The sequence below is a fragment of the Urocitellus parryii genome, chromosome 4 (genome assembly GCF_045843805.1).
Source record: "Urocitellus parryii isolate mUroPar1 chromosome 4, mUroPar1.hap1, whole genome shotgun sequence".
Lineage (NCBI taxonomy): Eukaryota > Metazoa > Chordata > Mammalia > Rodentia > Sciuridae > Urocitellus > Urocitellus parryii.
In genome coordinates, this window is record NC_135534.1 from 110,384,242 (window position 1) to 110,398,605 (window position 14,364).

Sequence of the window (14,364 nt, forward strand, 5' to 3'; positions counted from 1 at the left end):
TTATCCATGTGTCCGCTGATGAGTGCTGAGTTTGCTTCTGTAACTTGGCTATTGTGGATAATGCTGCAGTGAACCTGGGAGTACAGACATCTCTTCAGCAGACCGACTTCAAGTCCTTTGCATGCATAGCCAGAAGATTGATGAATCATGGTTATTCTAATTGTAGCCTTTAAAAAAAATTTGTTAGGACCTACATATTTTTCCATAATGGCTGTACTCATTTTTGTTCCCACCAAAAGCATATTAATGTTCCATTTTCTCCACATTTCCCCCCATAATTATCTCTTGTCTTTTGGATAATGATCTTTCTGACAGGTGTGAGGTGATATCTCATTGTGATTTTAATTTGCAGTTCCCTAGTGATTAGTGCTGTTGGAATTTTTTTCATATATGTTATCCATTTGCTTGTCTTCTTTTGAGAAATATTCTTTTTCTCACTTCTTAATAAGGTTATTTTCTTGCTATTGAGTTGTTTGCATAAGGACACTCCCATGGGCAAAACTGTGACACAGGTTTGTGTCCTCCCAGGTCTGAGGGATAGCCAAGGAGTGACCTGTTTTCTGGATGGTGAGGCAGGAGACGGAGCTTGACTATGCAATCTGGGATGCATACACATATACTATGGAGACCCCTGTGTGCAGGATGGAGCCAGGGGTGAACAGAAAGCAAGTGAGACTGAGTTCTCTCCTGTCACCTTCCAAAATAGACTTCTACATAACCAAGAATTCCAAAATCAAACTTTGTCTTCTGTGTCTTATGCAAATATATTCATCAAGTGATCAAGAATATATCTCATTTAACAGTTTATTTGTTTGGGCTATCATTTTATGTTTACATTCATGGGGTGTGATGGAAGTTCATGCTTAAAATTTAGATAAACATACTTTTTTGGGGGGGGGCAGTACTGGGGATTGAACTCAGGGCACTCAGCCATTGAGCTGCACCCCCAACCCTATTTTGTATTTATTTAGAGACAAGGTCTCACTGAGTTGCTTAGTGCCTCACCATTGCTGAGGCTGGCTTTGAACTTGTGATCCTCCTTGTTTCAGCCTCCCAAGGTGTTAGGATAACAGGTGTATGCCACTGCACCCCGCTAGATAAGTATACTATTTTTTGTAATTTTTTTTTTTTTTCGTTATAGATGGATACAATACCTTTATTTTATTTGTTCATTTTTTTAAATGTGATGCCGGGTATTAAACCCAGAGCAAGCATTCTACCATTGAGCCACAACCCCGGCCCAAGCATACTTTTTGACACAGCAGTTTCATTCTTGGGTATATAACATAAAGAAATTCTAAGAGATGTGGATAAAGATGAATATAATAGGATAAGTGCAACCTTATTTGTTAAGGGACAAAGTAAATAAATTCTCGTTACAAGGAAAATTAAAAGTAAATTATTGTAGATTATGAAAATTATGTCAAACTAAGTATACGATATAGTCATCTTGATCATAGTGTATGTATGATCTTTAATGTGCTGTTAAATTCTGTTTGCTAGTATTTTGAGAATTTTTGCATCTCTGTTAATCAGAGATATTAGCTATAGTGGCATTGTCTGGCTTTGGCATCAGGGTAATGCTGGTGTCATAGAATGAGTTTGGAAGTATTCCTTTTCTTGTTTTTTTGGAATAGTTTAGGAGGGCTTGGTATTAATTATTCTTTGAGTTTCAGTTTAATTCATCAGTTAAGCCATCTGTTCCTGGGGGTTTCATCATTGGGAGATTTTTATTTTTTCATTCTCCTTGTTATTGGGATGTTCAGTTTTTCTTTTTGATTCAATTTTTAAGCTTGTATGTTTTAGGACTTTATCAATTTCTTTTAAATTATTCAGTTGTTTTGTAGTTATTTATAATAGTGCCTTATAGTCCTTTGCATTTTTGAGACATCCATTGGAATGTTTCCTCCTTTGTTTCTGATTTTTTCTTTTTTTTTCTAGTCAATTTTTACTTTTTGTCAAAAAAGCAACTCTTAGTCATGTTAATTTCAGTTCAAGTATGGAATTCAGTATGGAGGCAGTCTAAATGTCCATTAGTGGATAAATAGATAAGGAAAATGTGGTGTGTGGGTGTAACAGAATATTATGCATATATATAATCAAATATTCAGCTTTAAAAAAGAAGATTTTGCCATTTGTGACAACATGGAGGAAACTGGAGGATATTACACTAAATGAAATAAGCCAGATGCAGAAAGATAAGTTTTGCATAACTTATCTTCTATGTTGAATCTAAAAATGTTGTAGTCATAGGAACAGATAAGAGTGCTTACCAGGGGCTGGAGAGGAGGATATGGGTAGATGCTGATCGAGAGGTACAGTTTTAGAAATGTAAATACATAAATTATAGAGAGCTAATTCAATCACATGAATAGGGTTAACAATATTATATTGTACAGTTAAAATTTGCTGGAAGGGCAGATATGACGTGCTCTAACCACAAACATAAGAAATGATAAGGGCTTGAGATGATGAATGTATTAGTTGGTTTGATCATGATCAATGCTTCACAGTGTATGCCTATTGCAAATTATCATTTTACTGCTGAAATGTAAGCAATTATTCACTGTCAACTATATCTTAATAAAGTCGATAAATGAATTTATTGGAGAGATTGAAACAATTAAAAATAATATATGTAGCATTCATGGTTTACTTTTATTTAAAACATGACATTTGAGTAAGTCAATACATAAATTTATAGAAGTTTAGATTGTTCTCACATAGATCTTAGACATATCTCATAAGGTTAATTTCTGAGTATTCTTAGAGCATGTAACACTATCTTGGGATGGTGAGTTTTAAATTTCAATGAATATTTAAAGCTTCCTCTTCTTGTTCCCATATAAGTAAGAAAATATTCTTTGGGTTATGTTTCTAAAACTACATTGGTACTCAAACATTTTGGAGGAGCTTAATATTTTAGTTCCCTCTATTTTTAGATTTTACTAGGAACTTAGAGTTTCTCTGGGCTTTTCTAGAATCACAAGAAAGGAGTCTTTCTCTTTCACATGCATGGTGTCCAATAGCACAACTCACAACATTCTTCCTATGGAATGAAACAGTTGATAATTACTAAGATGGGCTGGAGAAAACTATTTCAGGGAAGCTTGCAGATACCTCGATGAATATGTCCATTTTCTTCAGTAGGTTCACACCACGCAGATGAATCCATCAAATCATTCCCAGGTGACAGCATTTGTTCTACTGGGGCTTTCTCAGGTATGGGAGCTTAGGTTCTTCTTCTTCATTTTCTTCGCAGCTGTGTACTTTGTGACTGTCACTGGAAATCTCCTCATTGTGGCCATAGTGACCTCTGATCCACGCCTGCACACAACCATGTATTTTCTCTTAGGCAATCTTTCTTTCTTGGACTTTTGCTACTCCTCTATCACAGCACCCAGGATGCTGGTCGACTTGCTCTCAGAAAACCCCACCATTTCCTTCTCTGCCTGCCTGACTCAGCTTTTCTTCTTCCACTTCATCGGAGGCATCAAGATCTTCCTGCTGACTGTCATGGCATATGACCGCTATGTGGCCATTTCCCAGCCCCTGCGCTACACGCTCATTATGAACCAGATGGTGTGTGGGCTCTTCATGGCAGCCTCCTGGGTGGGGGGCTTCATCCACTCCATTGTACAGGTTGCACTGACTATCCAGCTGCCCTTCTGTGGGCCTGACAAGCTGGACAACTTTTATTGTGATGTGCCTCAGCTGATCAAATTGGCCTGCACTGACACTTTTGTCTTAGAGCTTCTGATGGTGTCTAACAATGGTTTGGTCACCCTAATGTGTTTTTTGGTGCTGCTGGGATCCTACACAGCATTGCTAGTGATGCTCCGAAGCCACTCTCGGGAGGATCGCAGCAAGGCTCTGTCTACCTGTGCCTCTCACATTGCTGTGGTGACCTTAATCTTTGTACCTTGCATCTATATCTATGCAAGGCCTTTTCGGACATTCCCCATGGACAAAGCAGTCTCTGTGCTGTACACAATGGTCACTCCCATGTTGAACCCTGCCATTTATACCCTGAGAAACAAAGAAGTGATTATGGCCATGAAGAAACTGTGGAAGAGACAGAAGAATTTTATTGGTCCCCCAGAGCGTTGACCCCCAGGTAGCAGAGACAGGGTTCGGAGAATCTGAGAAATGCTTCGCTGTACTAACTTGCATGAGAAAACCCATACAGTAGATAAAGCTCCTTCCCTATTGCTTGTCCATTGTTTAGAATCAAAATTTCTGGCGACATAACTTTTAGCCAATCTAGAACATGGGATGCCGTCTAAAGAAAAAGTCTCCAAGTTCCATACAGAAGTACCATATGGTTCAGAGAGCATCTTCCGAGATGAGCATGTTGGCCTTGCCAAGAAATTTCCAGCTGCAGTATGCATGGAGGTGGTAAACCTGGGGTCTTTCTTGCTATCACTTCTTAGACACAAAACATATTTGAAGAGCTCAAAACACTTGTCATCTTTCTGGAGATAGGATGGGATATGAAGGTTAAAATAAAAGTGGGATCCTGATTTCAAGAGACTGACTAAATGTCTGTCAATGAAGAAGAAGAAAATTATGTCCATCAAATTAATTTTTTCCTCATAGTTTCTCAAGGTCATTGTTGCTATCATTATTGCAATTATTGTCACAGTCTTCCTCTTCATCTTCTTCATCTAAACAGCATTTGGTAAGAGCTTATTATGTCAGGCATTATATCAAGTGATTTATATTTATTATTTATTTTAACTCATTTTAAAAGATGAGTCAATTGTGGGTTAGAGACACTTAAATAACTTATTGAAGGCCACGGAGCTCATTTCTGGAATCCAATGTACGTATGTCTACATAACTTTGAAGCCCAAATTCTAGATAATATCTAATCTTCTTCATGCTCCTAAAAGTCAGTATCTCTTTGTGAATTTTTGTTGATTAGACTCACATCATGGGTAGAATTGGAATTTTAAATTGGACTAGGTCAAGTGTGGTTGTGAGAGTCAGGCAGATTGGAAATTGGAATATGGGCAGATAATTCATGGAGAAATGGACACATGAAGAATGTGGAATTGGAGAAAGATCTCTTTCTTTTAGAGAATTAAGGGGGAATTTTCTTGAGGGGACAAACATCCAGAAGACTTGTATAGGTGAGTAGTTTTTTCTATACCTTTGCTCAAAAACTCATTCTTACATTCAGCTACCTTTTAAGCTTTGCAGAACCACAGATGACTGCTTTGACAGTATTTCATCCTCTGGTTCTTAAATAGAAAGTAGTCTCTACTTCAGCTTAAGAAGTGATAGAAAAATGATTATAGACTTCTTTCATCATCTCTATATTCTTTTCTAATATCTTATTCTCACCTTGATTCAGATTGCTTTATATGCTATGACAAAGTTTGTCAATCAAATCTCACTGGAATTGTGAGGGTTGTACCTTTTTATCTCCACATGCATACATAAGAATATTTGTAAAAATAAAACAAGCAAGGTTTTGCAAATTTAACTTTTTGACTGATTATAATCAATCAGTGTTACCCTTCATGGAATCTGTCATCTTTGCATTATGTCATTGTTCTTCACTTATGTTTTTATTAATAAGTCACTATAAGCAAAGTTGCTTCCCACAATACAGCCAACTGAGAAGAAATGTTTAAATACAAGGACTAGAGCATGGGTCAGTGTCCAAATAGAAAAGGCCTAGGATTAGAGAAAAGGGAGTTGGGATATTAAAGGAAAGGACATGACAGAGTAAACACTTCATCTGTTAAAGAGAGTGCACATTAGTGGAAAGGGAATTTTGGAGTTACAATACCTAAGTCAGAGTTGTTTTCTCATGGCATGAACTTGAAGTAGAGCCACATATTTACTTAGACAAAATCATGTGTGCAAGTAAAATGTAGTTTCTTTATTTTTAATAACTGATATTATTTTCTTTACAAGGATTACTTGGCTGGGCAATTGAGGAAAATTAGGCACATCTAGTACACTTACTTCTGTATATAAAATCACACAGTTCTTTTAAGTAGATGATCATTTTCTTTACAAAATACATCAGGCTTTTGGATTCTGCCATCTGCCTTCTGACCTGAGCTGCCTTTTGGATTCACAGATGGACCTGAGAATAGTTCTATCTCTGTGTTGGCCCTGGATGCTCCCTGACAAGGCTTGAAGTTGGGTTTCTCTGTTTGGTCAGGGCCTGGTGATGCTCCAGTTCCAACAGTCTCATCTATGCTTTGCTTTGGGTTAAGACCAACGATGAGTCCCTTGACTTTCTCCATCATTTCCTGGTCACGGTTTTTGTTCTATAGGGTGCAATTATCTTACCCCCCATCACTGTGACCCCCATGATAACCCTACTGATGTGGTTCAGACTACATCTGTACACTGCCTGGAGGCGGGTACAGTCAGTCATGTATTCTATCTGTGTCTCACAGAGACCCAGAGTGGCCCTTCCTTTTCCTCACCATCCTGTTTCTCTTAGATGACTTTAATTATGCCACACATCAGCTCATTTGGTGGACAGCCTGTGGGGTGAGTTCATTCAAGATGTCTTTCTGTGGTGCAAGAGAAGGTCTCCTGACCTTGGCATTCTCCTCAGTGCCACCCCAGAGGCAGTAAAGAGCACCAAGAAGATCTCTGATCATCCACTCCCCTGTCCCTTTATTCCTTTATTTCTTTTTATCATTATCCTTTCTCTTCTTGTTTTACCAGGATCTTCTTTAGGTAAAAATATATGTTCTAGTAAGTTCTTCAGGCCTTGACACTTGTGTGTTAAAGTGACAGTAAAAGGAAGAAGAACATCCTGTCTTTCTTAGCCAACAAACAAATTTCATGACTATTTTCTTGATATAAATTGCAAGTCTCAAAAATTATTGATGTCTTCTTTGGTCCTGTTCTCTCTTTATGTACCTTATGGTAAAATTTTTGGAGTATAAAGCTTCATGGATACTTGATTTAAAGAGGCAATTTAAATGCTTCGATTTATTATGCACAAAGTATTTTCCTTTTGGACTATCAAATAGTTCTTATAGACTCTACAATCAATGTGTCTAAACAGAATAGGAGAATTTATACAAAAGCACAGAGATTATTAGAAATTGAACAAAATGACTTTTCTTCAGTGTTTGTGCCTGTTTGAACTAAAAGTTTATTTAACTTTTTTCAGTTTGCAATGAAACTTAGGATGCTGAAAAATCTAAATAGAGTTATAATCATTGAAATGATAAGATTTTTTTTTAAATATATTTCTTATTGAACCAACCACAACCATTACAGAAATGATAGGATTTTAAAGCTGCTTGACACAGAGTAGTTTGTTTATCCTTTCTTTATTCTGAAAATGAAGTCTGATTTTCCAAGATTACTTGATTTATTTTGTACACCAAAAATGGCAGATCAATGTCCAAAAGGCTGTTACCTTCCTATTATTGTTCCTATAAAAATAATTGCCTAGAGTCCTCCTAAAATAGATCAATATGGCTCAGGTGGCCCAATGGGCACTGATAATGATTGGAATTTAGGACTGTAGATGAATCTGGAACAGGCTATTTGTTCATGTCCTTGGCACATGCAACTTAAAAGCTAACTATGTTCAGAGTGTTATAGTTCTTCAATTAACTTGCTTTAGGTGTGGTGAATTTATAGTTTTTCCTGCAATATACAATAAAGTATATTAACTTAGCCTCAGTTTCTCATACTTAGTATGTATAGTGTCAGAGTCTACATCTTTCTCTCTCCCTATCCAGATATATTTTTATATACTATCTATCTATCTACCTACCTATCTCCTACCTATCTTCTATTCATCCATCCATATTACCACTAATATAATACTAATGATGGCACTTACTATCAGAATCTAAAAGTGAAGTGTGTTTGAACAGACCTAGATATAATCTGCACTCTTTTAAAAATCATATAGAATTACAGATTTCCAGAGCCAAACATGATTTCTCTTATCTAACTTAGGGTTCCATAAATGAGTTTAAGTGTTCCATAAACAACTTGAAATCCTTTGCTAAGTTTTAGGTCTCTATATAATATTTTGGGGAGGAAAAAGGTTATAAATTTCATGAAATTCTCAAAAAAGATATGTGAGGGGCTGGAGTTGTGGCTCAGTGGTAGAGCGTTTGCCCAGCAGGTGCGAGGCGCTGGGTTCGATCCTTAGCACCACATAAAAATAAATAAAATAAAGATATTTAAAAAAGATATGTGATCCCCCCAAATATTAAAAGTTATGTTATTCAGCTCCTTTATTTTACACATGAGGAAGACAAGGAAAAAACAAGAAAGAAAATGGTATTCTTAAGTATAATGCTAGTGTTATGCTTGTTACTATGATCTATTAACGAAGCGTGTTTTAAGAGACCTAGATACAATCTATAATTCTTTCAGAGCATACAAAATCATAGATTACTAGAGCCCCAAACAATTTCTCTTATCTAATTTAGGGTTCTGGAGATGCACAGGGCCAGCAAATGGCTGTACCATTCTTACTCATTGGAGCTTCTTAATATTAACAGAGCTGCATTGACGAGGTCCCGCTCACCTTTCCGTCCCTGTGTTTTCCTTCACTTTGCCTCATATGTGATCCTACTGTACTTTGAGTTTCCTAAATATGCTTGAGGCCCTCTGAGTCTTTGTACCTACAGCTTGTGCTGCAGGAAACACTGGTGGCTTCTTTCTTCATCTGGCTTATTTCTACCAAAATTAAAGAACCACTTATCACTGCAGCCAGAACTGGCTTTCTCAAATCAGAGGTTCTGGTGGTTTTGTTTGTAGCCCCTGTTCTAGGAGAAGGAGTCCTCACCAGGCCTCTTACCTCTAAACTCTAAGTTGCAATTTCCATGTTTAGCCTGCCCTGGTGGACAGTGTGGTTTGTGGGACTGAAGCAGTGATGGGGCCCTTCAGCATAGACGTGGAAAAGGATCTGCCTCTCTGCATTGAGGCCACCCACTGCTGCATGCTCTCCAATTCAAATATTCCACCTCAGAAGGAATGCGTCCTAATCAGAATTCTAAAATTTTGGCCAATTGGGTTTGGCTTCTCTCTGTGGGGGTGTGGAGACATTAAAAGAACTACAGGCAGAATGATGAGAGTTAACTCTGATATTTCTTATTGCATATTCATTCAGACTAGCTGAGAAAGTTGTAGGGCATTGCGGAGTCTTTAAAAAAAAATTCTGCACATTAAAAATATTTACCATATATATTTAATTTCCCAATTTAATAGGGATATTTCCTTTTACTTGTGACCCACATAGTTTCCTGGAAACAGTGGACCAGTGCCACCTCAGGGCATCTCTCAGCACCTGCTTCACCTTGTCATTGCGGAGGCTGAAGATAAATGGGTTCAGGAGAGGTGTGATGATACAATTCAGGACAGAGACACCTTTGTTGAGCAGCATGGACTGAGCCTCTGACAAACGGATGTAGAGAAAGATGGAACTGCCATAGAAGATAACCACCATGGTAAGGTGTGAGGCACAGGTGGAGAAGGCTTTTCTTTTCTCGGCAGCTGTGGGGGCCCTGAGGACAGTGGCAAGGATAAAGGCATAGAAACTGAGGTCAAGGTCAGAGAGCCCAGTAACACCAATGAAGAGAGCAGGAAAGCCACCAGCTCCAGCAGGGAGGTGTCCCCACAAGAGAGCCTCAGCAAGGGCCAACTGTCACAGAAAAAGTGGTCAATCCTGTTGGGGCCACAGAAAGGGAGGCTGACCATGAGGATGGTGGGGCAAAGTACCCAGAGGAACCCAGCTAACCAGGAAGCCAGCACCAACTGGGAACAGACATAACCACTCATCAGAGTCTCATAGTGGAGAGGTCGGCAGATCGCCAAGTAGCGATCCAGAGACATGACTGCTAAGAGGAAGAAGTCGGTAGTGCCTAGGAGGAAGTAGAGATAGGACTGGATCATGCAGCTGGCAAATGAGATGGTGTGATCCCCTGTGAGGATGATGTCAAGCATCTTGGGAACCACAACAGATACCAGCAGCAGCTCCAGGAAGGATAGGTTCCTCAGGAAGAAGTACATCTGTGTGTGCAGGCGGTGGTCCATCCAGCTGAGCACTATGATTAGCAGGTTGCCTGTGACTGTTACAATGTATGTCACCATCAACCCCAGAAACAGAAGCATCTGCAGGATGTGGTTACTGGGAAAGTCCAGTAGGACAAATCCTGTTATCTGAGTCCAGTTTTCAGAGCTCATCTCCAGTCACCTGCTAGAGAAATGAAACACAACTTTATAAAATGGTTTATCGCTACCAATCATCATTTTATCAACCAATAAAATTATACGGAATCTTTAATTCTGTCTTATATTCTGGTAATGTGTTGATTCATATTTCTGTCTAAGTGGTTTACAAAAACAAACCAATTATGATAGCAGGTAGTTAGTAATAGATAACCTGGATGGTACTGAACACCAGTTTTGTATTTGGAAATTTATGTGCAGTATCCCCTCTTAGCTACCCTTAACATTAGGTTTTATTATTCTCAAGTAAGAAAAGGATGACTAAGGAAATTTAAGTGACTCTTCAATGAGCAAAAAGGGAACAGCGGTAAAGGCAGTTTCCTAGGCAGCCTCTGTGAGTCTAACACACTTGCTATTTCCATTGTTTGACTTAAGCAGAGAACCACATTCCTAGATAGTATGTCCTTGGAGGAATCTGCTGGAATAGAGGGATCAGGGAAGAAGTTGCAGAGGAAATGTACCATGAGAAAAGTTTTGCTTATACCAAGAACTGTTTCAGTATTTATGGCATTAATATGTCTTGGCATATCATAAAATAACATTTTAAAAATTTGGGCTTTTGTGTCCTTGGAGATTTTATCTTCATTAATCAACTGGGAAACTATATAGATTTGGACAGTACAAAGCTCTAATTCCATTAATAAGTGTTATTTTTCTCCACTCCCAGACTTTTGTAGGTTATAAGAAATCTCTCCTTCTGGTGTAAAATGTACTAATCTCAAATGCAACTCTTCTAACATTCAAGTAGCATAAAACAGAGAGAAAGCAGGAATGTTACCAAAAAAGATAGGATGTATCAACTTGCCTCCTCAACTTTCTTCCTTACTTTGGAGATAAATTTATTTTGTCCTTGGAGTTTTGGGAGTCTTGTGAAATTTATCTACATATTTTGAAGGATTGGGTTTCACAAGACATCTTGGTTCCAAGATCCTTTTCTTACATCTTGCACTAAATACTCAGAATTGTATAATTCTTGCCTATCAATTAGGGAAAATATTATCAAATACTCTAGGAGAAAAAAATGAAAGTCATCATCAAATTACTATTTGACAAGGAATGAAGTATTGAGAGTTGTGACAAAATTTAATCCAGTATCATCTATTAGTACAGAATACTAATGTTAAAGATGAGAACCACACATTTTCTCATTGTGCCTAAAATCACTTTAACAGAGAATATTGACTGAGGTCAGGAATCCTTCTTCAATGATGAAGAGAGAGGACTCAGGGCAAGTTCTCTCAGTATCAGTTTTGGCAGAAATAAGTCCTGGGTCTTAAGTAGCTAGCTAATAATAAAACTTCATTTTGCTGGAGTCTGTATGTCTAAAATCAAAGAAATACCTTAATGACACTCCAAGAAGTTTGCTTGAGCTCTATTGTACGGTAACAGTGCTACTGTGGCTATTTCCAAAGTATGGGATAAATATTATTAAAAGTAACTTATAAAGTCTAGCTGTCAGTATCATTTTCTGGTTATTATAAGATATATACACTAGAGTCTGAAATCCAGAAATCCTTTAAGAGTTTAACCCGAATAATCACAAGTTCCCAAAGACCTTCCTCAATTGACTAGCTGTATCTCATATAAATCTAGATAATAGCAATATCATCCCTGTACATACATGTTTAAATTTTGTCATTTTGAACCTCAAAATAATCTTGTTGATCAGGTTACTTAATAAGTAGGACAATTTACCAAACGTCCCACAATTATACGCTGTTTGTATTCTTGTTGGAAATGCATTCCTGTTTATATGCATTTTGCATTAAAAATACTTCTTGACAAGATGAGGATCAGTGAAGGGAATTAGAACTAATGGGGACACACACACGTTTTTATTCATTCGACATGACTTACACAATTAGGTAGCTACTATTATTGTCTACAACTGAACAAGATGGAATATAGCAGTTTTAAGTAAAACACACACACACACACACACACACACACACACCCACAAAACAAACTCAGGTAGAACCAAATTTCTGACTCTGGTTTCTGACTACAGCACAAACTTACAATCATAGTATGTATAACTATGAACCTTGAAACTACTGGGGAGCAGGTTGTGGATACTGATTTGGATATTGCATTCTTTCTTGGTTAAATCACTTAGCAACTACACAAGGCACGCATTATTATTTTCTCCATTCTACAGACAAGGAGAAAGTACTCATATTAGTAAGTAGTGGAATTATTGATTACAATTTTATTCTGATTTCAGCGCCTGCACTTTTAACCTAAAACTATTGTCTTATATGAGAGTTATCTTATGTGAGTAATACAACTAACTGTGCAGTTGCCTCAGAGCAACAATAAAACAAATTTAATATCAGATTCTATTTGTTACCTTACTTCATTTGTCAGTTGATGATAGGAGTTTTTTTTTTTTATTGTTGGTCGTTCAAAACATTACATAGTTCCTCATACATCATATTTCACAGTTTGATTCAAATGAGTTATGAACTCCCAATTTTATCCCGTATACAGATTGCTGTATCACATCAGTTTCCCTTCCATTGATTGACATATTGCCTTTCTAGTGTCTGATGTATTCTGCTGTCTGTATTATTCTCTACTATCCCCCCTCCCCTCCCCTCCCCTCCCCTTTTCTCTCTCTACCCCTTCTACTGTAAATCACTTCTTCCATTTGAATTATCTTGTCTTACCCCTCCTTTCCTCTTATATGTCATTTTGTATAACCCTGAGGATCGCAGAGTAATTAATTGAGTAGTTTGAAGATTTGATCTTGAAAAAGAGAAAACATTTTCCAGATTTTCTTCCAGAGCAATGACAGGTAGAGGTTATGACCTAATATGCCCTCTCCACTCTCAGAAGATGGATACCTTACCCTCATTAGATCATAGAAACTTGTTTGTCCTTGTCCTCTATGTTCTGTCACAGGCTACATAAATTATATTACATTCTGTCTGGATACAAAGATGAAGTATCAACCATGATTTATTTATAATCACCAATTCTTTATAGATCTGGAATCACAGAAGTACCTGCCTATTTTAATAATCTCCAGTAAGTATTCCCTCATGGAATTTTGCTTCTTACCCTAATTCTGATGGATTATTAAAACCCTTCTAGAAGGTGGAGCTCTCCCAGCAGGGCTCACCCTAAACTTGTGCTTATCAGACCCTTTGTTGATCCCTTCATCCTCAGAGACCACTTAGATTTGGACCTCTCTCTCTGGCTGAGTGATGTGTGCTAACCTTGTAATCTCTGAGTTAGTGTCTTTCTCATGTTAAAGCCGTCCTGTGCTATTTGTAAGATCATCACTTGGTTTTTGCTTTCTTCTCTTTAGATATACTCCTGGTGTCTTGAAGTTGGTATAAAATTAGCATCTTATTAATCAAGTGTTATTGATTTTTTTTTTCCCTGAGAGTGTGGAAAACCTGCATCAGAACTGCCCAGTTTGTTTCTTAGAAATGCTGATTTCTAGCTTCTACCCATAAATATACAATCATTCTCTAAGGTTAAGATCCAGGAATACAGATTTTTAACAATTTCTTTGGGTTCTTATTACCTTAAAGTTTGAAGAATACTGTTTTAGAAAGAAAGAAAAATATAGAACAGGTTTGTGTATGATTAGGGTAAAGGAAAGAGTTAAACAGGAGATGAAGATACAGAAGAGCTCAGCTATGTGAAGCCTTGTTTTCTAAACTAAAAATATTGTCAACTTTCTCATGTGGTGATACAACTGACTTTAAAATGCCCTAGAGCAGCAATAAATCTTAGGCCTTTGAATTCTCATTACATTACAGATGGCTGTCTTGCACTCCAATATCCCCATGGGTTTGCAGAGATTACTCTTTTTAGGGGCTAGCTAAATATCCCTATAAAGGTAAGACAGAACACCTGCTGTGTGCCAAGTTCTGCTAGGTATTGAAGATACAAAGTTGAATAGTGTAGGAGCCCATAGTGTAATAAGGATCAGATCTATGCAAATGATAAATTTCATCAGAACTCAATGAAGGCCATAATAAGAGTAAAACCAAAGTCTTATGGGGGCATAGTAAAGAAATGTACACAGTTTGTTTGGGGACAGCATGAAATACTTCAGAGTATTTCATAAAGAGATCGGTGACATTTAATTGGGCACTTAAGGATGAATAT

General features: G+C 37.5%; 2 protein-coding genes across 3 annotated transcripts; one reads left to right on the forward strand and one right to left on the reverse strand.

The window, feature by feature from the left end:
• Positions 1 to 3,165: 3,165 nt before the first annotated feature.
• Or4d5 (olfactory receptor family 4 subfamily D member 5) lies at positions 3,166 to 4,585 on the forward strand. Of its 2 annotated transcripts, XM_026402720.1 has the most exons (2): positions 3,166 to 4,067; positions 4,558 to 4,585. In XM_026402720.1, exons 1-2 carry the CDS (start codon positions 3,166 to 3,168, stop codon positions 4,583 to 4,585), a joined length of 930 nt encoding a protein of 309 aa, XP_026258505.1. The 2 variants fall into 2 exon arrangements, with proteins under 2 accessions (XP_026258505.1, XP_026258504.1); XM_026402719.1 differs by lacking the exon at positions 4,558 to 4,585 and having other exon boundaries at positions 3,166 to 4,110.
• Positions 4,586 to 9,199: 4,614 nt separating this feature from the next.
• Positions 9,200 to 10,194, reverse strand: Or6t1 (olfactory receptor family 6 subfamily T member 1). Its single transcript, XM_026402737.2, is given in 2 exon segments — positions 9,200 to 9,546; positions 9,549 to 10,194. Coding segments are annotated over 2 exon segments (993 nt in total).
• Between the last annotated feature and the right edge of the window lie 4,170 nt (positions 10,195 to 14,364).

Coding starts and splice junctions, on each gene's coding strand:
- Or4d5 (XM_026402719.1), top strand. CDS start 3,166: ATGAATCCATCAAATCATTCCCAGGTGACAGCATTTGTTCTACTGGGG.